This window comes from Protopterus annectens, chromosome 10.part0 (assembly GCF_019279795.1).
Source record: "Protopterus annectens isolate FY-2018-M chromosome 10.part0, PAN1.0, whole genome shotgun sequence".
NCBI lineage: Eukaryota > Metazoa > Chordata > Ceratodontiformes > Protopteridae > Protopterus > Protopterus annectens.
Window position 1 is genome coordinate 149697416 of NC_056744.1, and position 25863 is coordinate 149723278.

The 25863-nt window shown below is 39.9% G+C and overlaps 1 protein-coding gene across 2 annotated transcripts in view; it reads left to right on the plus strand.

Moving 5' to 3' along the window:
- The window catches only part of ARSG (arylsulfatase G), a 1771349-nt gene that overhangs the window by 455182 nt on the left and 1290304 nt on the right, over positions 1 to 25863 (plus strand). For both annotated transcript variants that reach the window (XM_044085120.1, XM_044085118.1), the window contains exon 4: positions 25789 to 25836. In XM_044085120.1, coding sequence (XP_043941055.1) covers positions 25789 to 25836 — 48 coding nt within the window. The remainder of the gene's footprint in view (positions 1 to 25788; positions 25837 to 25863) is intronic.

Genomic DNA, 25863 nt, shown 5'->3' on the forward strand with positions numbered 1-25863 from the left:
ATGAAGGATAAATAGTCATTGCACCAGAATTCTGTATTGACCTAAGGCATCAAACACCCCTCTGGTAGTTTGGCATACTTTCATTAGAAACACCAACTCCATCTAATATTTCCTCTGACTATCACTTCACTCCATGGACCCAGCATATTTCAGGCAACCCTATTCTTCATTAACAAACACCCCCACCCCATATTTCTACAGGGCACAACTTACTTCTGCTTCAGCAATGCACTTGTGTCTTTCTACTATGAAGCTATGTATATCCTAGAAACTATAACCAACAGTTAAAAACATAGCTCTTAAGTGATATCTTGAAGGATAAGACCTCCAACAGATAGTTCATATAATCCCAAATTTGCAGAACACCAAGAAAATCCCAGAACTCATGCACTCAATCTTTCTAAGTAAATTCAGAGCAGCATGCTATCTCCCATATTTGAAAGCCCATGTCTGTACAGCAGGTTAGGGTACCAAAGCTATCACTCACTCATTTCAGCTGATGTTCAGTTAGTGAGTAGAATTCTCTCATCTGTACCATCACAATACAATGATGTCCTACTTCTAAATATAAATCTGCCTCCCATCCTTCACTGACAAATCTCTCAATGTGCTGCCTACATAAAGTCTCATATCCACATGGGAATGGACAAAGACCAGCATGTAAGAGTCCAGTGCTTGGATAAATGGAGCCACTTCCTGGCATACAGAAGAACATATAATTCAGGCCACAATAGCATGAGAAGTGGATGGATCTTAATACCCAAATAACTTGGAGGATCAAACATATACCAAACAGATTATCCACATACTTGGATAAACTAAACCTAGCCTCTTTATTTGCCATATTAATTACCTTTTTCCCTTCCTTAATGCTTTGCCTGAGACATTAGCAAATAATTTTAGTAGGTTTTTGATTATATCTGTATCTGTGCACATATTCTCATATAAAATGATGCAATCATTAGCAAACAGCAAACAGAAGAATTTTAAATTTCTGTCCCATGGAAGACCACCTGAACAGTGCCTACACTCTCTGATCTTTTGATCTAAAGGTTCTATGTCCATAAAAAAATAAAACAGGGAAGAAGGGCTATCCCAGAAGCACACAGCTTCCTAAGACAAAGGTGTCAGACAGTGCAGAATTAGCAAGTAACATAGTATGGTGAGGATTACAGGATCTCATATGACTGAGATTCCCTTAGGTAACTTCACTGCACATAATCAAATGCTTTTTCAAAGTTAATAAGAAGGGTGGATGCAAGGGAGTTAGTTCTCTTCTGTGCTTGCATGCACATGATGAGCATTCGATGATAGTCCACACTTCACATAATAATAATAATAATAATAATAATACCCATTTGTTAACCAGGTAGGTCCACTGGACACACAGTTCCTTTCCAGGTGTGACCTGGGAGCTGTAATTGATGGTCATGTGCATGCGTGTGTGTTTCTGTCAATGATTTTTATTTATTGCATTCTGATATCTGTGGTATTTATAGCCAATAAAGTTGGCTTTATTGGCTTTGATTGCTGGCCAACAGGAATTGTGAATGAAAGTGATTGACACTGTTGCTATTCGATCAAGTTAAGCACTTATTATTCTGGATTTGCAGAGGTAGTATACATATTTGTTTCACTTTCCATCATAGTCAAACATCAACACTGTAGTCAGCAGTAAGTAACTATATGAGGCAGCATGGGCAGGATGACTGTAATTTGTGCATTTATTTTCATCCCAATCTAACACCATAGAGGCACAAAGAAGGCAACTCTTTTTGGGTGATTAGAAAGGCAGCACTGCTCTCGGAAAGGATTTATAAAGCTTCACATTTATTTTTATTTATTAATTTATTTAACATTTGTTTACCAGGAAAGTCTGACTTAGAACAAGCCAGTTTTCAGTGGAGGCCCGGGGAGAAACACTTTAGATGCATGTCTTTGTAAGGTTTTGTTAAAAGCATGGGTGAAGGGAGCTAGAATGTGAAAAAGCAAAAAAGTAATCAATCTGGATTGGGCAGGACCAGAATAAGAGTAAAACAAAAGAGGGAACTGGGAAAGTGCAGGGGACTAGTGTGCAACAGAGAGTCCATGAAGTCCTTTGTCTGGGGCTAAATTTAATTTAAGGCTGGTGCTGTTGTTTCAGTCAGACATCTGAGGTGTATATAGTCAATAAAGTGGCTGTACTGAGTGGGTGTATACTGAGATATTCTGTGGATGAAAGTGAATGACCCCATCTGTTGATTGATTACAGGAAGTGATCATTATCATGATGTAGTAGAGCCCCACCCTTTTGTATTTAACCCCACTCGTTCCATTGCTTCCTGCAGCCCCACACACACACACACACACTTTGAAGTCACAAAATGCCACTGCCTAGGCCTCTCCATCCCCATTTTTTGATCATGCTAGTGAGCAATGTTATGGGAGGAAAGGCATACACATACAGACCTGCCCATCTACTGCTCTAGTCTCTCTTCCAGGGGTTCTTCAGCAACATTGCAACAGTTGTTTGCTTTCTAGGGATCTAAATATGTCTATCTGGCAGACACCCTATCTGTGCACTGTTTGGAGGAAGACCTCTCAGTATAGTATCCATTCATGATGATCAGCCTTTGTACTGCTTAGTTGGTCTGCCACTATTTTCATGTCTAAGAAGATGTAAATTACCTTGATGGACATCTTGTGATGTATTGCCGGTTACCAGCCAGTCATTGCAAATCTGCAAAGTTGGTATGATCTTGTCACTCTCTGCAAGTTGATGTACTACATTACAGTTGTATTGACTGTCATTACTTGTTGGGTTGCTCCTGTCCACACCTGGCTGAAGGTCATTAAACTCTGTTGAGAGCTAACATTTATTGATGTTGATAAGCCTTTTCTTCTGTAGGAGAGACAATACTCAATGAACCATAAGGAATAGGCTCCACAGGCCATGTCTGAAGCATCTGTAGCAAAGGATGGGTTGTGAGTCTCTTGAACAAAAGATGATACCAGGTTCATACTACTTTGGCTGTTTCCCAACTGTAGTTCTTTTGACACAACATGAAGGGAGGAGATCTGTTGGTCTAGTGGGGGTTGGTGCTGTCACCACAGTTACATCAGGTACAACTGAATTTTTTCATGTGAAATCCAGCATGAGGTACCATCAGAATGGTAGAAGCTGTGAAGGAACACCCTGCCTGGGGAGAGTTTCCGAACTGCCAAGTATAAAAGGCATTTCTGGTAACTTTCTATTATGTCCTGTTGGAAGAAGGTCTACTAGACTGAGGTATCCAGAAACGACCCCAGGAAAAAATCACCCTGCAGGAGGGTACTAGGTTCAATGTTTGAATGCTAAAGATGAAACTCAGGTGTGGCAAAATATCTGTGGTGAATGACAGAGCCCGGAACATTTCCTCTTAAGAGGCTGCCTAAATCAGTCAGTTATCCATATATGGGAAGATATGGATACACTTCAGTCTGTAAAGGATGTCACAAGTACTAGTACTTTGTAAAGATTCTTGGAGTTATGGAGAAACTAAAGGGTAATGAGTTAAACTGCTAGCTCCTGGCAAATAATCCAAGAAAGCAATATGTTTGAATGGAGATGAGAAGATATGTATCTTTAAGGTCCAAGATTGTCAACATGTTCCCTGGGCAAAAGAGGAGCAACAGGGCTTGAGGCGTTAGCTTTTTGAATTAGGTGACATTTAAAATGTTGTTGAGCCTTGACAGGTCTAGAATTAGCCTCCAAGTATCCTTTTTCATGGGACTAAGAACAACCTGGAGTAGAACCCTTTCCTTGCTGAGATGAAGGAACTTTCTCTATGACTTCCTGTAGGAGGAGGTCTGTGAGGATGGAGTATCAGTTCATCCTGTTCCTTTGGTACTTGGGAGATCCCTGCAGGTTTAGGTGGCCTGTCCATTGAGGTCTGTATAGATGTCTGATGATCTTTATGACCCAAGAGTTTGATGTGTTACTTTCTGAGGTGCAGAGGCATAAAGATAGCTTGCCTGCAATTTTGTTGATGGAAAAGAGAGGGCCAGGTAGAGATTTAGGAGGAGCACCATATAGGCATGGTTGCTCCCTCTTGACACTGGGTTCTTGGGTCCCCTGGTTTCCCTTTTGTTATCCCATGCTATCTCTTTTTAAACTTTCTTACATTTTTATTGTTTACCCTTAATCTGCCTATGGAAAAAAGAACAGGTTTGGATGGGTAGTTCCTATCATATCTGGGCAAGGAAGCACAGCCTGAACACTTTCCTCCATCTTTCTAAAAACTTCAGATATAGGACTTTCAAAGATGAGATCATTGCCCAAAAGAGCATTTAAGAGTTGTGCCTTGACATTCAATAGCAGGAATTGTGGAATCAGCCAGGAATGCATGCTGATGTCTGAGCCTGTGACAGCAGCTTTGTATGCTGCATCCACAGCATCCTATAAGAACTTAATTAAATGCTTTGCCATTTGACCACTTTTGCCCTTAGGTCTGCTTGAGACATTTCCACAGTCTTCTACCATAAATTGTCCAGGAGAGCCAATAGAAACTGGGTCACGTGAATCTGACATTTAATGGACCTGAAGGCCAGAATGGCAGTTGTGTGCACTTTCTTTCCAAATATGTCTAAAGGTCTGCTTTCTTTGGCATTAGACAAAGAATTAAGAGCAAGTACCAGCTTGGACCCTTCCTCAGGGTACATTGACACCACAGCAGGATCTGCTGCTGGGTTTTTGCACAGGCTCTTGTGGACGCCCTGTACTCTAGAAAATGTTTTCATGGGGTGCATGGGGATGGGAGTCAGATGTCTGAAATTCATAATTAACACATCCTCCAGAGCTTCAAGGATAAGAGGATAGTGATAGACTTTTGGGCTTTCATGCCTAGAAGTTTAAAATAATGCTTCGGTGCATCTGATGCCACTCTACATTCACATTTGCAGAACTCTTTCATTGTGAAGACTGTTTCATCAAATATCATCTCCTCAGAGGGAGAGTCAGAGCAACTAGTGTTCTTAGCATCTGAATCATATCCCAGAGGAGAAGAAATTTGGGTAGAGCAATCAAGCTCTTCCTCTTCATTACTCATTGCTTCTTGTTCTACAGAAGGGAAAACTCCTTATTTCTTTTGCAGGGAAGGGTAGCTGACCCAGATGGTTCCTGCAGTGGCTGATTTGTTTATAGGTCTTAAAGCAGGCCTGAACCCATTTGAACCAGTCTTCAAGGAAAACGTCAAACAGTAGGGCAGATGCCCACAAACTATCTCTCTGGAGGGCATCTGGCATGGGGCTATGAGGGAGACAGTACATGTGTGTGTGTGTGTGTGTGTGTGTGTGTGTGTGTGTGTGTGTGTGTGTGTGTGTGTGTGTGTGTGTGTGTGTGTTTGTTTACAAAGACATGCATCCTAAGCTCTGAGTTGTGAAGTTGAACATCCATGCCAATGCCCTCTTCTTACTCATGCTTCAGCATGAGTAGAGCTCATGTTCTACGAGCTCATGTTCTACTTCCAAAATGATCACTCATGGTTCTTCTTTAATAAACTTTTTGGATTTCAGTCAAATGCATTGGGAGTCATTTTATTACTTTGTCAGTTGTGGTTTTTCTTTGCCCATCATAGACTAGGTGCTTGATTCATCTGACCAATTGGATGTGCCAAGATTTTTGGCAATGGCTTCCTCCAAAAGGGGCATTATATGAGGGTTGTGAGGTGGTAGACATCTAGTCCACAGGCTAAGAATGAACCTCACTGAGACCAGCAGCTTTAGACCTGTCTGGGACATTGGACATCTGATCTGCATATTCCAAGTCTCTGTTTGTCTTGTCCTTATGTTATTTTTTTTTTTTTTTTTTTTACATGGAGGTTTGAAAAAGAAAAATCCTTTGGATGCAATTGTGGAGCAAGCTGAGGCCACCAGTTCCCTGCAGTCAAAGTACTAGTTAAGGGACTGCAGCCTACTTCTAATAATGGCGTGCAAACCCTGGCAGATATAGCAACTAAGAATGTTGTGTTTTCTCACTAGTCAAAAAAACACAGCAAATCTAGTAGTCTTTTCAGGTGAGCTAGACATAAGAAGACCACTTAAAGGTAAAAAAAGAACAGATTCCTCAGTGGGGTACTCATCTGCTTGGACTCTGAAGCTGGATGATTCATGGAGGGGGGAGTGAAGAACTGAACATAACACTGACATTGGGAAACATTTGCATTCACAATCTGCAGCAAGAAAGTTCAGTTGCTGTGTGGATGTGCATCCTCCTTATACTGGCATATTACACTTGTTGAACGATTGACATAAGTATAGAGGGTGGACTTGAGCACTTGAAGACTGGGGTGAATGGATGGGGAAATTTGATGGTGAAGTCCTAGTAGTAATGCAATAGTGATTTAATGTAGAGCATACATACATTTTTGGTTACAATGGGTTCACGTGAATTGCAGGGGAGGAGATATTATTGATAAAACTGAATATGTGAATATAAAATGGATAGTTAGACTGAATACTACCTCTGCTCGTGACTTGAATGAATCTTGCAATTTAGATCCAGTTTTAAAGCAGATACCTTTAAGAAGTTGTTTTTAATATATTACTGTGTATGTTTTCTGTGTGCTGGCTTAATATTTGACAAAGTGTGATCAGCATGTAAAAGTTTGAATATTTTTTTTAAATTATTTTTAATAAGCTTCCAGCTTTGGTCTTCCTGACCATCTTGGCACCTTGGTCTGGCTCTCGTGTTTGAACATTATTTATCTTTGCTCTTATTTAACAGATTATTAGATTTATAAAGATGTATAACATGGGGAACCATTAATAATGGGAGAAATTAGCTGTCTATCAAGAAATTTGGACTTTTTGGTTATTAAAAAGCCCAAGCTCTAAGATCTTTCAAAATTTGTCAGCAGTTACACAAAAAGCCTAATCTTTGAGGATACAGAATTAAGTACACATTCAAAGTCAACATTATTTTCCCCTACTCTTTATGGTCCTTAATACCCAGCAAAATAACCCATTTAATCTTTCTCCAGCTATTGTCTTTTGTCTTTCAGTATTACTAAAATTCCCCTGCCATACCCTTACCCATATTCTAACCCTAAACACAACCCTTAACCATGGATGATGCTGACACAGGGAGGAAGCTCAAGAAATAAGGAGAAATTGGGATTTTGGATGCAGACTGTTAAGGAGAATAAACAAAATCATACAGAGTATTATATTCATAAAATAGCAGGGAGTATTCTAAGACCCAAACCAGCATGAGAATGGAGAAAAGAGATTTTGCCAATAGGGTTGACTGTGGTCAGGATACAGATAATAGGCAAAAGAGAGGGCTGGATTTATTAGAGAAAACTGGCAAAAGAACCAAGACATTGGGAGCAAATAACTAGAATAACTAGAAATGGAAAAGTGATAGAATGGGAAAAAGTCAAAAATGTATTTGGACTGCAGGTTAGAGATTGCCTTCTCTATCAAGGACTTGATGTCAGAGTATAGGCAAAGGGAAAGAAATAGGGGGCTCCTAAATGAAAGACCAGCATTGCTAGAGTTTTTAATAGAATCTAGAACAGAAGCTGCTGTTAAAAAGGGAATAATTAGTAAAGCATACAAAATACTGCATGATAATTATAAGAATCAATCAGAGGAGCTTAGAAAGGATTGGGAAGAGAGACTGGATAAGCAATTCACAAAGAGACAATGGGGGGGGGGTATATGTATATCTCCCAAATATGCAACAAAGTCTAGAAGATTTAGGATCTTTGCTTGGAAGTGGTTACACAGGTATTTTTATACCCCAAGTAGACTCCAAAGAATTTTTCCTCAGGTGGATAGCAAATGTTGGAGGTGTGACAGGCAAGAAAGAGGTAGCTGGGAGCATTTTTTTTGGAGGTGTGATGAGCTGGCAGACTTTTGGGGTTCCCTGCAAACCGCTATGTCGAGATGCTGGGAGAGCAGATTGGACTGACTGGGCAAATGATTTTTTTGAGTTATGCGTGAGAATCGGAATTGCCTAGACATAGTAAAGCCCTGCTGAGTCTAATTATGGTGGCTGCCAAAAATGCAATTACTAGAAAATGGAAATCAAAGTCTAGACCAACTTTACTAGAAGCAGTGAATACAGTAAAACAGGTAAAACAACCGGAATTGGGACCTTTAGAAAAGGGAATGAGCAAACTACTTAGAAAAAATGGAAGTTGTGGGAACAGTATATGCAGGGCAGGAACAAGGTTTAAGACGCAGGATATGAATGAGCTATATAATGCTTAACTGACAATGACTGGAAGGTTTATAAGTGATTTATAATGTTTACAGCTACAATCGCTTCAATGCTGTCTGTGATGTAAACTGCAACTAAAGTGATATAATTTTGTATGTTTTTCATTTATATAAATGTAAGATTGCCTTTGTCATATGTGGAAATTTAATAAAGATGGTTGGAAAATTTAACACAACCCTTAACCCTAAACGCAACTCTAAATGTTACATTAAAAATAACCCTTTCCCTAAGAGCAACACTATGCATATGGATTAGCATGTCATGATTATTTAACATTTGGTGTGGCACTCAGGTGAAAGTTCGTCAATTTAGTGTCACTCACTCTACAACTATATCTTGTTTAGATATCAAAGAAAGATATATATATATATATATATATATATATATATATATATATATATATATATATATATATAAACATTTTAGTAATTTCTTAATCACTCTCAAGTTCTTTTTGCTCACTGGTACAACAGCTAGCATTTCTTCCAGAGAACATTGGTTTTCTGATTCAGTTCTATAACCACGGTATTATCTTGCTGCATAGCTGTCAACTTCTTTTCTCAAGAGTCAGGGACAAGGTAAAAAAATGTAGATTACAATGGACGAAAATCAAGGACAATTTTTAAATTTAACTTTAATTCACATAAAAAGTTAATAGATCAACATGCTTTGAATGAACATGTATTTTCTGAACAGTAAGAGTATGAAACTCTAATATCTCTTATTACTGACTGAATGTAATCCTCAGTTATTGCTAGAAAATCAAAAAAAGTTTACAAGGGATGGGGCAAAAATAGAGACAGTTGAAAAGTATTGTGCAAAGTTTCATATTTATTTCTTGGGACACCTTCCACGTCTTAAAATGTGTAGCTATGTGAATCATTCACAAGCAATTCCTTAAAGTGCCTGCGAATGTCAGTGTAGTGTGTAATGTGTAATGTGTGCAAGTGTGTGTGTGTGTGTGTGTGTGTGTGTGTGTGTGTGTGTGTGTGTGTGTGCGCGCGTGCGAGCGCGTGTGTGTGTGTGTGTGTCTGTGCAAGGATGCACATACATATATCTTATGTCAGTGTCCTTTGGGTGTGGGTGTGCATGTGTGCACATGTGCATGTACTTTTGCATATGCCTGTGGCCTGCGTGTGTGTGTGTGTGTGTGTGTGTGTGTGTGTGTGTGTGTGTATATACACATGTGCACATACTTTTGCATATGTCTGTGGCTTGTGTGTGTGTGTGTGTGTGTGTGTGTGTGTGTGTGTGTGTGTGTGTGTGTGTGTGTGTGTGTGTGTGTGTGTGTGCGTGTGTGTGTCTGTATATGCTTGTCTGTGGCCTATGTGAATACGCATGTGAGTGCATAGGTGACTGTACATATGTATGGATCATGTGGTAAATGGCTTCCTTTCCAGAGCTGGTTCTGTCTCATTATCTGTGTTTCCCAGATTAGGCTACAGCTGTTACGGCCAATGACCGAATGCAAAAATGCCGAAAGCAGAACTCCAGGACCATGGAATGTTGAAGCTGCAGACGTCGAACCCGAGATTACCTAATGCCGGCCAGGCTACTATACCCCCCTCTTGACTCATGGTAGCTCTTGTTGCGGCGGGTGTGCAATAAGTCTTAAGTAAAGACTGATTCTTTGAGATGTTAGTGTCGCAGCCCACATCTGATGAAGTTTTACAAATGAAAATGTAATTCAGGACGTTAATGCAGAGCTTTGATTTTGTGCTTTGGTTGTGACATTAAAGGAAGAAAATTCCACTGTCTGTGAGCTTTACTGTACGCCTTCCCAGGTCTATTGTTTGTTTTACAAGTAATCTTTGTGGACCTAGTGCAATTTTCTTTGGATATCCATATCCTTGTTATGTGTAAACATGAGTGTTGTATATACCTTCCCAGATGTATCCCACCATATTTACCTGATATGTGTATATTTAAATATAACAACATACTGATTCAACACTATTTTCAGTAACAAGTACTAAACAATTGTAGAAGTCAAAGCAGTTGTTCACTGCTATTTAGTATGTGTACTGAAAGATATATTTAAAGAAACAACAAACAATTTCACAACTCCGATGGTTTAGTGGTTAACTGCTGTGACTGTAGTGTACACAGTCCAGGGTTCAAGGGCTGCAAGGGATGTTTGTTTTGTTGCTGGCAGAACAAGGACTGTTGGATACAGAGTGGTTAAGGCAGTTTTGAGCAGCTTTAAGCGGGTTTGTGCAATGGTAAGCAGTGCTAAAGCACGGTTAAATAAAAAGGCGCTTACACCATGTAGGCTTCACTTACCAGTGTGCAAATGTGCTTAGCATTTATATGTAAGCAATGCTTACACCTGCTAAGCATAGCTCAGCCTTGGTAACCAGTAATCACATTCCAGTCTGATGAAATAGTAGGGTCATGACATCTTTAATAAGTGTATTTAATTCTATGTACATAACATGCTTCTATGTGCTGTCATTACCGTAGCAAGGGGTGTGAGTATACTGTATGGGACACCTGAGTATATATGGCTATCACAACAATCTTTTCTCTTTGTATATGTTTCATTCATGGGTAGTATCCCAGGTTATATGCAGTCACACTTGCATGTATTGTATAATTACGTTACTACTGTTAACAGTGCTTTCCCAAGTAAGAGTAGATTGCAGACTGTAGTACTAGAACCATACACCCCTGCATGCAAAGCTGGACTCTGAGTACTGACTATCGTGTTCTTGGTTTGTGAGCTGTGTGTTATTAAGTATTTGCTACTGGATATTGATCTGATGTGTGGATATTAAGTGTAGACTACTATGTGTATAGGACATGTCATTGAGGGCTGCTATCTTGTAGTAATGGCATACCTATCAGTGTCAGACGTCTATCTGTCAAAACATTCATCCTAATGCATAACCTGATGGTTAGCTGATTTCTGTCTATCCTCTCTACAGATGTGCAGATGTCAGGTATCCATCTTGGCTGCTTACAGGCAATCTATGCTTGACTGACGCTGACATATCTGCCCAGCTGTGTTATGAATGCCAGAGCTAGGAAACCCCACCCTGTATGCACCACATGCCAAGGATACCTCAACTAGACTACAACAGTCAACAAAACATGCTTGGGTACAGGACTCCAACCCAAAAATTGGCCATGTTATGTAATATATGTTGCATACATGTCAACTGGGACACCTCACCGGCCCTCTGCAAAAGAAAAACAGATGATTAGATGTTGCATTTAACTGTCACCCTGGGGATCATCAGTTGATAGATGGCCTGCTGACAAATGTCAGTTGGCATGATACCACTGTACCCACATCCACTACTCTTCTCATCTCTCCATGGACATTAGCCTGGTACACACCTAGGAACACCTGAACCTATGGACCCCAGTACTGACAAATGTGTCAGTGTGCATTACTGAGAATAACAGTGTCTGTGTGTTTGTAAACATGTAGCTGATAATACCCTGAGGGACTTCTCACCCACTACACCCCCCCCCCATTGCCATAGTTAGAAATGTCTGCTACTGTAATGGACATTAAATGTACCTTGTTACACTCTTCACCCTATGGGCTACCTGGAGCTTGCAGTACCAGCAGAACACTATTGTACAAATGGGTAGATTGGCATGGGCAACCCTCTGAGTCCTGGCAAGTGTGTGTATGTGTGCAAGTGTGTATATTTGTAGGATACAGAATTCTGAGGCCACATTCTCCAAATACAATACACATTGCGATACATTATAAGGGATAGTGATGCTGCTGACATTAGGAAACCCATGACAAACCCTCACACTACTATCCCTGTGTCATGTGCAATAAATGCATATCCCTGTAGTAGCACTGATTAGATAGATAAGGGGTTGCATTGCAGTCCTGGTCAATGCGTGATTGTGGGTCTATCAGAGCATTATCATGGGTTTCAGTGAGTAAAATATCCAATGAGGGTGTGGGTGCTGGGTATACTGTCTTTACACCATGGTTCCCCCAGTACATGCCCCAAGGTCCACTGTATGAGGACCACTGTCACCATCAAACATACAGGTAACTGATTACACTGTCCAGTCCAATAATGCATGTGCTGTGTGCAAATTATCTGTAACAGAATGAACTCACTGACAAGGTAGTTAGCACTGATAAAACCACGTCTCTCAGATGTGTCTATGACTATTATGTGTTTGTCAGTGGGTATATGACAGTATGTCATACTATGAATTGTTCATTAACACCCAATACATCCCCCATTACCAAACTGTACAAGGCCTGGTGATGTTCTTCACTTAACAAGAAACGTGGGATACACCTCATCCTAAAAGCTGTGTGGTGTGTGCAATTAAGGCCAAACACATTAGTAGCAATAAGTACCTAGGTAGGGGTTCTACTCTCAGTGTTGCCAAGTAAGTGTGTGTGTGTATGTGAAGGGATCTACTTCAGTTTGCAGAAAATACATGTCCCAGGACGTCATCTATCTGAGAACTGACTGGCAAATGCTAACATTTCAAAGGAATCACATTGTGGAAATTAATTTAATCAAAACTAGCAGTAGATGTGTAAATGCCCTCTTCCCCACTGTACAGCTGTACAGTGATACTGGAGTTGGTATATATAGTTGGGTGTGTATGTTGTGGGCACAGCCACCCTCATTGGGGTTATTGTTGTGTGTATCTCCCCACATAGTCTGCTGTAATACTGTACAGTTTATGTTAACAGGTTAAGTAGTTGTCAAACACACTATGTGTGGTTCTACGCCACCCTACACCTTCCATAGTGGAGGGCTGTGGCACCCACACCAGCACACCTATGTTTACCAACTCTAGGATTGCACTACATTGGGGAAGAGGACATATACCTTGCCAGTACCATCATCAATAACATTAAACTGGCAGACTGATTATTTACTGATGTGATGTTTTGCATATTTTGTCTTGGTGGAATTACATAGGCTAAAATGAGTTCACTGCAAAATTAAGTACATCCATGTGTACGGCATTCTCTGCGTATTGCATCAACACCAAAGCCTCTGTGTATGTGCATGTTACTCACAAACATTTGGTTTGTGCCAACCAGTACACTTACCATTGTCCACTGTAGAAGGGCTGCTGACATCAGCCACCATGCACTCACCTGTATACACCCCTCAGACTTATCAGCCATGTGGCACATGCAGTAACTGTTATACAGACCTGTTACTTGTGTTCAGCTGTACCTAGGATATGACACAGTCAGTGTGTCACCACAGTGCCATACCCCTTGTAGGAAACAATAGCAGACCAATATCCTGCTGAGACACAGACACCTACAACACAAACTGAATACATTATGGAGACCACAATCAGTCAGTGTTAATAACAGCTATAATGCATCATGGCTGGACAGCTACACATCCTGACATGTAAGCATTAAACTTTCCAGCTGAAAACATGTTACACAGCATTACATTACTAAACCTTAGTACATTCACCCTGTGCATCAGAACCATATTAGCATGTCCCTGCATCGATGGTATGGATGACAGGGATGTGGCACAGGTATTATCATATGCACAGGGTGTGTTGTGGGTTTGCCAGAGACCTAGGCTGAGCCATTTGGTTGACATCATGTGTGTGTGTTAGAGAGTTTTGTTATCAATTGTGCTGTGCAGATGTGGTTGTGTAGGTACGGAGGTGCCCTAGCTGGGTTGGTGATGTGTGTGTGTATGTCTGCACACAGTTCTGCCATGTGGCTGCCCTATACCGAGGTTTGGTAGACAGCTGCAAACCTACATAGCAGGGTGTACAGTTCACCGTGTCTGGCCACAGACACGAGAACTGTACCTTCCAGGGGTTCCATGGGCACTACCAGGTACAAGCCCAGATACGGTACTCTCCCTGATGATGACAAATGTCCACTGGATCCAAGTCCCTGTTGAGACTGGCCAGGACCGCATGCATGTGGCCTGCTGTGTTATGATGTGGACAGCACCCTCCCCTGCAGTGCTGGTGCTGCCACTACAGGAGCATCTGTGACTTGTTGCACATCCACATAGACCTCCACCTGTTGGTGTTGCTGAGCTACATCCATGTGGCTGTCGCCCTACTCCCACCATATGCTCTAACACAGACATTGCACGGTCAAAGATTCCCACCATCTCACCTAACTGTCTATCCAGGATCTCTGCAAAATAACGGTGGGCACCTGCAAGATCACGGATGTTGTCAAGTACAGCAGAATGAGTATCCCTCTGGAGCCTCAGACTCTATCTGGTATAATGTTCCATACATGCCTGTGCCTCCATGACAGCCCAAAACATGCATCTGGTGACACCTACTGTGGTACTTCTGCCAGGGGCATGATGGCCAGCAGCCCTCCTATGAACACCTCTGTGCATATGCCTGTGTGGTATTTTGTCGGTCATCTGGCTATGGCTGCTGTGTACAGACACACTTGCCATAGTCACCACACTGTCCTGTTCCATGCCACCACCTGCCAACTGTCCCTCATCTATGGCCACCGGTGATGGGGTATGTATAGGCATTGTGACTGTGTGAGGGGATGTGGTGGACAAAAGTGGGATGTCAACCGATGGCACAGCTTCAGCCCTTCACAACCCTGCCTGTGCCTCACCATACCTATCATTATTGTCAGAGTCTGTATGGACACTAACATGAGTTTGCCTGCAGGAGGGACCCTGACCCAACTCGCCACCTGTGAGGGGAAAAAAAAAACATAATTTAAGACCTGTACGTCATTGCTTACCTCTACACACACACACACACACACACACACACACACGCACACACACACACACACACACACACACACACACACTTACAAGTGAGGTGGCACAAAGAAATTACACAGACATCTCATTACCCAACAGTCAACATGCATGACATATGGCACTCAACACCATGTACTACAGCTATACTTAATCCTTGTTACTAACATTATACATCTCTGTGATGTATGAGTTGTGTTAGTAGGTGATACCCCTTCCCCTGGAACACACTGCACCCATGTACACAGTATTGCTGTGCATCTGTTCAGCATCCTGGCATGTACTGTGCAACATACCTCACGAGTGTACACACCATTGCTGAATGTGTATATGTGTGGCAGTTATGTTTGCTCTGTTGCTCACAGCCCCTATGTGTTTGTCTGACATATACCTGGGATGATATGAGGACAGATGTCAATAGTGAATGTCTATCCTCTGATTTGCAGATCTCATCATCAGCAGTGCATGTATAAACAATAAAATCCAATTACGCTGACAACCTTCAAAGTTTAGTGTGGTTATGAGGAGTGTACACACCCGTATTGACATGCCACCCTCTTCCATGATATGCAATGGGGCCACAATACTGCATATGTTAACATTACACACACCTGATATGTGACATATGACCCGGGCAATCAAATGCAATATCAAACGAATGTGTTAGTTGTGTAGATGCTGACTAAGATGCATACAATATGTAGGTTGCATAAGTGTGCACATCTTAACATGATGGTTTGTTGCAGCACCTGTTAAGTGAACTACAGCAGTCACTATTCCTGGAAGGGCTATACTAGCATGGCCCATCATCACTTGCCATTATTTGGTCACTCCGCCCTACAAATGTCCCCCAACTCTGCCGGATTGCAAGATCAGCTCATGTGCACAGCCCTTGGAGGTCACACAATGCCTTCACTATTGCTGTGGAGTCAGGGTTATGTCTGGCACAATTTATAACTTTGACTGTGTTCAGATACAGTCATTCTTAGCAAGATTTAGAAGCATGCTTCATTTCACTGTTGTGTTTCAGGATGACACCCCTCCCCATCCTCAGCCTTATTGCAGATAACTATGGGCCACACATGAGTGTCATTTTGCAGTGTTCCAAATTCAGAACACCATGTCTACCAGCCTAGTTCCTGCTAATGAACAGCAAACCTAAAGGTGTATACTGGCACCAGCAAGGGACAGATGGGGATGGTGGGCCAGAGGTAGAGTGAGGTGTTGCTTGTGTACCACATGTTTCTTTATTAGTACTGTCTGTAGGTTTCAGCCTTGGTCTCGGTACACCTTTAAACATTGCAACACGTGCCTTTGGGAGACTTGATGTTATGCATATGCTACCTGTAGAGAGCCCCAGATGATGTTTCCTGTGGAACAACTCTTCCATCTCATTACCCTAACCCATAGGCCACACTTATGCAGAGTCCAGGCAATTGTCGACACAGATACTGCACAGGCAGTACTTGCTAGACATTTCTGCAAGTCCCTCAGTGTTGCTGCATGTTTCTGGGCAGCCTCTGTGACAAGTTTGCAACATGTGTTGTCATCTGCCTTGGGTGGGCATCTGTTTATTTTCTACATTAATGTTGTCCCATACTTCATAGTCACATACATGACTGTCTGCACTGTTTGCCATGGTATATGCAGTGGTGAGGTAAGGCTACATCTCCCACTCCTGAGTGATACCTTTTGGATATGGGATCCATCCCATGGTTTGTAAGATATGTGCAAGCAACGGCTGCCTCTGTTGCAGGTGAGTGGGCAAATGTCATGGACATACTTCTTGGACAGCAGACCATTACTTGGTGTGACATTCAGACCCTGGACATGATGAAAGGTGCATACTCAATAAGAGTGAATGCTGTTAGTACCTCAAAAGCTGCTTCCACAATATGTTATTTGGAGTGTGTGCACACATATGCTTCCAATGTTTGTTAAGGTATGTATTCCCCATATTTGTTGTCCTAACATAGGATTCTATATTACACATTCATTGCTCTTGTTAGGATCACATTACAGGTTGTAAAATGTGTGGAATGTGGTATTGTGATATGCCATTGTGCAGCTCTGTAACAGTTGCCATTGTAATAGTGGTGTATACACTGTTGTAGCCACTGTATAAGGGTAATGTTTCAGACATGTCCCTACTGAAGGCAATTTGTCCCACCATTATGTTCATCTCTGTCCACACATCTTGCACTGACAGGTTGTTTGGTATACTGCAGGACTCTTACATACCTTTCAGATATGTCACCGTGGTGACCACTGTGATGCAGTGCAGTTAACAGCAACGATAAGTGAACATGTACAGCATGCATTATGGGTAGGTGTGTTAAATGTGTGCATGGCAAATACCATGGCCATAACATGGCCGGTGTATTGGCAAACCTGAACAAAACTCCATACTCACCAGCTAAAGGCTGCTGCCCCAGCTGTATAGCAGAGGGACTTACATAGTTGTGTGAGAGATGTAATGTCAGTAGCCACATCTGTGGCATTAGTACAGGGTGGGAGCAGCATTTCAGTACATCAACAGTACAAACCCACAATACTATAGATTATGCACATCTGTTCATTACTACACTGCAGTAACAGACTATCTTATCTGACATATGCATGAAGATACTTTACAGATGAAGATGGATAAGCAACAGTGGTCTACTAATGTGCGCTGGGGCCTCACCTGCATGCTCCTCGTCCATTGTGTGGGTAGCACCTACCCCCACAATGCTATCATCGGGTTCCTGGCTTGGCTGGCGGGCTGGTGCCCCAAGGCTGGCATGTGTCAGTGGGGGCTGGATGGCATGATCCCCCCACCTGTGGCTGGCTAGTCCCTCCTAACTGCAGCAGCACGCTGATGGGCATGGCAGATGAGATCAGTAGAACTATGTCGCACCTGTTCACTACTGCGGTTATGCAGGCTGACATCATTTACCCTGTAGACAAGCTCATTCCACAGGGCAGTCCTGTCCTGCAGATCATGGACTGTGCATCCAAAGAGGATTCTGTGATGTTGTACATGGAAGTTTATTATTATATCATTTTCCTGGGGAATATACACAGGGAGACGTTCATGGGACATGGTACCTGGAAGACATAAACAGGAAAAAAGTTCTGAGACCTCATACTGCAAGGATATAATAGTTGTCAATTGACACCCCCCCCCCAACCATATCTGCAACAATAATCTGAACACACAAATCAATGAGTATGTTTACACCAAACCTACTGTTGGGATATATATCCTGTTGTTCAACAAATATTGAAATGTGTTTCTATTCATGTTCCATGTTAAAAGACTATCATTTTTGGCCTGTTGCTATCAATGTAACATGTATGCCATTGTAATGGCCACTGTGGTTCCATATATGCATGTGTTATGTTTGCTATGCAAATGAAAATCAAATGCATGCCATTATTTCATGACTACAATTATGAGATCATCCAACTCATTTGCCAGGGGGACAGAGGAACAGGCAGAAAATATGAGCCAGTTATCTGGACATTCTAAAAAATCTGTACATTTGAGAGGTATGATTATGCATACAGCTTACTACCACTCCCAAGATTTGAACCATGGCTGTGTCTGCTAAAAATACAATTTAAGTTGCAGCAGAGTGTGCTATTTGGATATTGCTGTCTATTCCTTCAGTGTTTTCTAAGTCTCTCTTGGTTGTACAATCTGACCTCGTAATTACAACAATCTTATACAGACATTCCTACACATATATTTATGGAGCACAGTGTGAGAAACCGTGGTTGACACAACAGTACTATTCTGATATCAGATGTTACTGAATGCTACGTGTCAGGCCATACTATACCAGAGTAAACACTACCAGTTCAGGATTTAAATCTTTTTTGGCAGGCACAGTTTTCTTATCTGACAGACCTGTGAAGGGAATGTTTGTTAACACTACCTGACTGTTTCTACACATATTCCCAAATTACAAGTTAATATTATGCACATACCTCTCAATCTCTTAATACACACACTCTGGACAAAGCTTGACAACATGGGAGTACAAATAGGGACATGTTTTGAATATTGCTGTCATAAACCTGGAAAGTTGCTAGAGTGACAGGATTTGTTTTGATATACATTTTCTGAAGGTTTTGAGGTCTGAAAATCAAATGTATGTCATTATTTCATGACTACAATTCTGAGATCATCCCACTGATTTGCCAGGGGGACAGAGAAACAGGCAGAAAATATGAACCAATTATCTGGACATTCTGAAAAATCTGTACAGTTGAGAGGTATGATTTGCATACAGCTTACTACCACTCCCAGGATTTGAACCATGGCTGTGTCTGCTAAAAATACAACAATGTAAGTCTCAGCAGAGTGCACTATTTGGATAGTGCTGTCTACCTTTTCAGGGTTTTCTAAGTCTTTCTTGGCCGTACAATCTAATCTTGTACTTACAACAGTCTTATATAGACATTCCTAGACATTTTTATATGTAGCACAGTGTGGGTAACAGTGGTTAGCACAACATTACTATTCAGAGAATGCAACAATGAATACCATACAATACCAGAGTAAACACAACCAGTCCAGGATTTAAAGCGTTATTGCCAGGCAGTTACAGTTTTATTTAAATATGACCTATATGGGACTATTCCTGTCATATTGTCTGGTTTATTCAATACATCCCATACTCAGTTTTTATACTGCCAGGTGACTTTCTACTACTTCATATTTATTTTGTATGACTACTACAAGCAGGATTGTTGCTCATCAGCCTCACGATGCAGCCTTTGCAGCCTACTAGCATGGGCTTCCTGATTCACAGCCTGCTCAGCTGCAGCTATAAGGGAAATAGAGAAATATTTAGGCATACCTATCCATCATATACACAGGCTGGACATTAGCAAACATTTATTAGTATGAGTACTTGCACACTGCAGGGACATCACCCCTCTGCCTTGCTTCTTTATTCCTGCACGGCTGCTTGCTGAATCCCGGGGATTATTTAAGAAAGGTAAGCAATTTCATTCTTTAATAATGTCATTAATAAAATAAAAATAGTTCACTCCTGAGTGTGGGTATATCAGTATTTACACACCATTGGTTTTGTTTCAGCACTTGAGCTTCGCCCTCATGATCAAACCATATGACTCATGGCTAAATCCTGATATACCCACTCCCAGGAATGGATTATTGCTTAATTAACACATAATGCACTTTATTCTTGTATCACATTTTGTGAATTAATGCATGAAACACAGTATCCTTCTATCACAGTTTGTGAATTCACACAGGGTACACCTTATCGTTTATTGCAGTTTATGAATCAACACATAATACACCTTATTCAACAAGCACAGTTTATGAATTAACGTTCCTCAAAAATTGATAAAGCTGATTGTGAGAACTTCCAGCAGTCTGGAATTAATGGGTTCTCTGTACTGATTATAATTAAGGTTGTTGAGTGGAATCTCTCTCTCCATGGAAAGTATGGGAGCAAAGTCCTGTACAGATAAGTGCATCGGTTTATGCCCTGCTCATGGAAATGTATTTTCAGTGATCTGCCTTGTAGTGCCTGGTTTTGAATGGCTCATCCTCATAAAACCAGCCTATAACCCCACTTGGTTTGTCTTCATAAAAGCAGGCTATAGCCTTCCTAATCATCAAAAACATTTCAGTTACATTTTTAATGGGTATGTTATCCACTCATTATCATAGCATTTGTTATGTTCTGTTATAAAACTCGACCTGGATTGCTGAAATGTAATGTCTATTTTGTCATTAACAAATTGCATAATAATTTGCATTTTACCTTATGACTTGTTTAAATCCCATCTTACCATGTACATATAACTGGGCCACATCCTTAATGTCCTTTCTAATGCTGTAGCATTTCATCAGATTGAGTGAAGCACCCAACAACATGCACTCTATAAGTAAAGGAGATCAGTGAACATAGGGCCAGATTCTAAAACAGTTGCTCTCAGTGTAGTCTGCCTTGATTGTCTTGGCCTCAGTTTAACTGACTTACTTCGGTGTAAGCTTATCAATAAACAGGCTTACTACGAGAACCAGATTTCAAAACACCTGCTCTCAGCCTGATCAGTGTAAGTGGTCACTTACACTGAGAGCAAGTCTTTTGGAATAGGGGCCATGGTGTCATAACACCCTATATGTGATGAACTGGTCAAAATGTGTAATTTCATATTTCAGCTTTTAATGAAACTCATCACTTAGATAATACCCATAGTCATTTACAAGATTAATATTTTATTAAAAGCCACTGCATTCATACAAGTACATACATGTTCTCTATGGATTTTTCCCTATATCTCCACAAGAAGGAACAATACTTCATTTATCATGTTCACATCCATTTACTCAATTCTATATAAAGCATGTTCTTTTCAGCTACACACACCATAAACCTCATGCTTTCTGAATCCTTGGCTTCTATAAACCAATCTCTATATTTTTTTAGGAAAAAAGAAAATTACCACCACATGGATTAATAGAAACCATGAAAATGTTCTAAACGCCTGCATTGTTTTAACTGTAATAATTTCAATTCTTCTGTTTCTGAACTTGAGGCTGTTCATTTAGTTGTTGCTCATAAGAGATATGATCTAAAGTCAAGTAGGTAGTGAATATATTAATATTGCTAACCTAAGATCTTCTTTCTACCCTAAACAATTGTGTTAACTGTTATAATTTTCCTGTCATTATTCCAGCATACATTTCCTTGATTTAAGTCCAAAATGTTTATATTATTTACAAAGTAACACCTACAGACTTCATTTCTGCTGTCACTAGCAAATAATATTATAGCTGCATAGGCTGTTACCTTGCAATCAGTTTCATGGAAACATGTAATTCTTTCAGACTCCTTTCTTTTTTTCTATTAAAATGTTCAAATAAATCTTTAAAGAAATTTGCTAAGAGGATGCACTTGAAACACACCCTACCACTTTGTACATTATGTTTTTATACCTAGTCATTACAGGAAAAATGCTGCCATTTAGCCAGCTACACTGGTCTAGAAGAATAAAACAACTGTTAGCTGGGAGACTGGCAGACTCAGTTAGACAGGCTACTCTGGTGTACCTTTCAGTATTGAATGAGACAGTTTGTCACAGAGGCTCAAATCACTAGGAAAAATAATCGGCATTAAAATTATCTTAGTGTTGTTCATTATTTTAAGGCTATGGTGTCTGTCTTGTTTTCATGAAATCCATTTCTGTTTTCTGTTAGCTTTTGCACAGAATGTTCTGTAATACACAGAATAACACTTCGTACTTACCCATCCTGACCTCATTTAACTCTAATGGAGACGTATTAGAAAGCAGGATAAAGTACTTCCTAACAAGTCTGATTCCTCTGAACATTTGTCATCACCTCTATATCAAACCCCTGAGCCCTCCCCACACACACTGATACCACACAATGATACTACACAAGAAACAAATGCAGAGATATGCAGCAGCATGAATAAGTATATAATAAGCCTGATCTTAGACTTTTTAAGTGAAGACTGATAAACGTTACTCAGATGTGATAGCATTTCAGCGAAGATGAATTTGCAAAAGAAAAATAATTTTCTTTCAGTAGCACTCCCTGTAACTCCATCTAAAGTAATATATTTTGATATCCCTGCATCTCAGTTAAACAGATGCAACACCCTGGAACATATGCTGCTTTGACAGGTTATGGTCAATGAATTGTCATTTTGTGCACTCAAAGTGACATACATATTGCCACAGCAATTAAAACAGCATGCATATGGGTCTACTTCTAAATTTCAAAGTTTCAAAACTTAGAAATTTCATATGGTCAACACCATAAGATCAAAATGTTGAAACTTTGAACTGTTTGAATGGAGATCACCGTACAGAGCGGAATGGTGTATTTACCATTTTCCTTGCTGATGTGCAATCTTGAAGTTGGTATATTTAATTAGCAGTGTGTGTGTGTGGGCTACAGGGGTGCAGAAATGTAAAAACAAAAAAAGATTTTTTGTTTTTATTTATTTTTTTTTATTTACATTTCAAAGTTTTAAAACTTCGATGTTATGGTCTCGACCACAACAAAATTTGAAGTTTTGAAACTTTGAAATTTAGAAGTAGACCCATATCTACACACACACACACACGCGCACACACACATACACACACACACACACACACACACACACACACACACACACACACACACACACACACACATACTGTTTTATGTCAGAAAGAGCTTTTTATAGGAAGCCTTTGGCTTTCATACACTGATGTTACCAGGTCACCAGTACCACTAAAGAAAGAACATTTTATCTCACAGAATCGGATTCAAATCTGGTCAAACACTGATTACTTACATTTTAACCTGCCTAGTCAATGTTGATATGTGTATAAGTGTGTGTAATATACTATATTACTGGGCAGTGCAGTGGTGTAGCAGTTAACATTGTCACCTCACAGCAAGAGGTTCTCTGGTTCAATTCTCAGCCGGGGTGCCTCCTGTGCAGAGTCTGTATGTCCTCCCTGCATTCGCATGGGTTTCCTCCAGGTACTCCAGGTTCTTCCCACATTCTAAAGATATACTTCTGGAGCATTTCTTCCTGGGTCTACGATGAAAATAGGCTCTGTCCTAGTCGAACTTTTCCAGTCAACAAATGTTAAATAAATAAATATAAGATTATATGTATATGTGTGTGTAATATGTATATAATATATACACACACACACACACACACACACACACACATATATATATATATATATATATATATATATATATATAGCTCTACTTCATATGACTTAAATTTCATTTGACTGAAATTCATTTGACTGAGACCAACCAAACACTGAAAGTTCAAAAGACTGAAAACTCATTTGACTGAAACTCATAACACTGACATATTAAAGTAAAAGGTATATGCCCTTTTCCCCACTGTAGTGCGATCCTGGAGTTAGTATATATAGTTGGGGGAGTGTGGGGGGCACAGCCCCCCACATTAGGGGGTGTGGGTGGCAAAGCCCCCCACATAGTTTAGGTACATTTTGTTTTCTGCAGAGTTATTCATTGCAGTTATAAATATCCATGTGTCTGGTTTAAAATGTATAAAGTATGTGCCTCCCCCCACACACCCCCAGTAGCCCCCCCCTAACTATATATACTAAGTTCAGGATTGCACTACAGTGGGGAAAAGGGCATATACCTTTTACTTTAATGTGTTAGTGTTATGAGTTTCAGTCAAATGAGTTTTCAGTCTTTTGAACTTTCAGTGTTTTGGTCTCAGTCAAATGAATTTCAGTCAAATGAAATTTAGGTCATATGAAGTAGATATATATATATATATATATATATATATATATATATATATATATATAAATATATATATATATATATATATATATATATATATATATATATATATATATATATATATATATATATATTTATATGTGTGTGTTAGGGTCCTGTTCATAAGAATAAGATTTATGTTTCAGAATGTTTGTGTCAAAAGATCAAGACCATATGGTTGACAATTTGAAATGCTGTAGGGCAGGAAGACTGTTTTTACAGAGATTGTGGTACACTGGGATCAGGTAATTTGCCTTTTTCCCCACTGTAATGCAATCTAGGAGTTGGTATATATAATTAGCGCGGGGGGGGGGTTGATGTTTCAGATTGTCAGCTATATGGTCTTGCTTTTTTGATACTCGAAACAGTGAAACGATGATCATATAGACTGCATATACTGTAGATATAGATACACAAATTATAATATATACACATTTGTATATATTGTCAATGACTGAGGCTTCCCCTTTCTGAATTATATACATGCATTTCATAAAATAATTATATATTTTTAATCTATGATTAATATTTATATTTAAAAAGTGTGGATGAAATATATATGATCTATTTGAATCCATTTAGGCAATGCATATATTGGTTTAACAATACTGTTTAGAAAATGCATATATTACTTTTGGTTTACCTTCATAAGGTTGAAGGGCACATCTGCAATAGTAATAACGAACTACGAAATACCGAAATCACAAGTGAGTGAATGGCAGTGTGCATTTGCTCATGTAAATTCAGAATTCTGAGTGGAGATTGCACTATATTGGGGGTATCACTTTACTAATCTGAGTGTAACTATGCTACATAGACAAAGCTACAGTTTTAAATGTATATAGAAGTGAAGCTGAAAGAAATAGTTCCATCTAATAAACCATACGCAAACAAAAAAATAATAAATTATGTCTGTTGTGACAACAGTTTCCCTGCATCCTCCACTTAAGAGACTTTGCTGCCATATCCCCTCATGATTTAAGTATAATAACCTGAGAATGAATAACCTTGCTAAATAAGGAAAGCAATTCAATAACTCCTTCTTCCCTGTAATTGTATGATCTGTTATATTTAAGTCTGTTGGTTGTAAGGGCAAAGTCTGCAAACTGCAGATTCTTGGGACCTTGTCCCTCTTTGGGAAATTCTATAAAAAGTGTTAAGTAATTATTGTCTATTATGCAACATTTTCCATTTTTGAGATTGAGTATTACATACGTTTAAAATGGTACACTGATTGGAGACCACAATATTTGCTTCAGAAAGAGGCCAGATGCATGATATTCAATGAGTTACATGGTGGTCAGGCCAACCTTGTTATAAGCAGGTATCAATATTGAAAGCATTAGATTTAAGTACATTTTATGATCAGGAAAAATAACTATGGAGAAAAGGTTTAACTGATCAGTAATAGCCTGAAATGGTTCATATATACTAAATTATGTTAATATTTTAACTATTTCTTTCATTTGTTTTAGGTAAGTGGCATCTAGGACATCATAGCAACTACCACCCTAATTTCCGTGGTAAGCGAATTATTTCTACTTTACAGA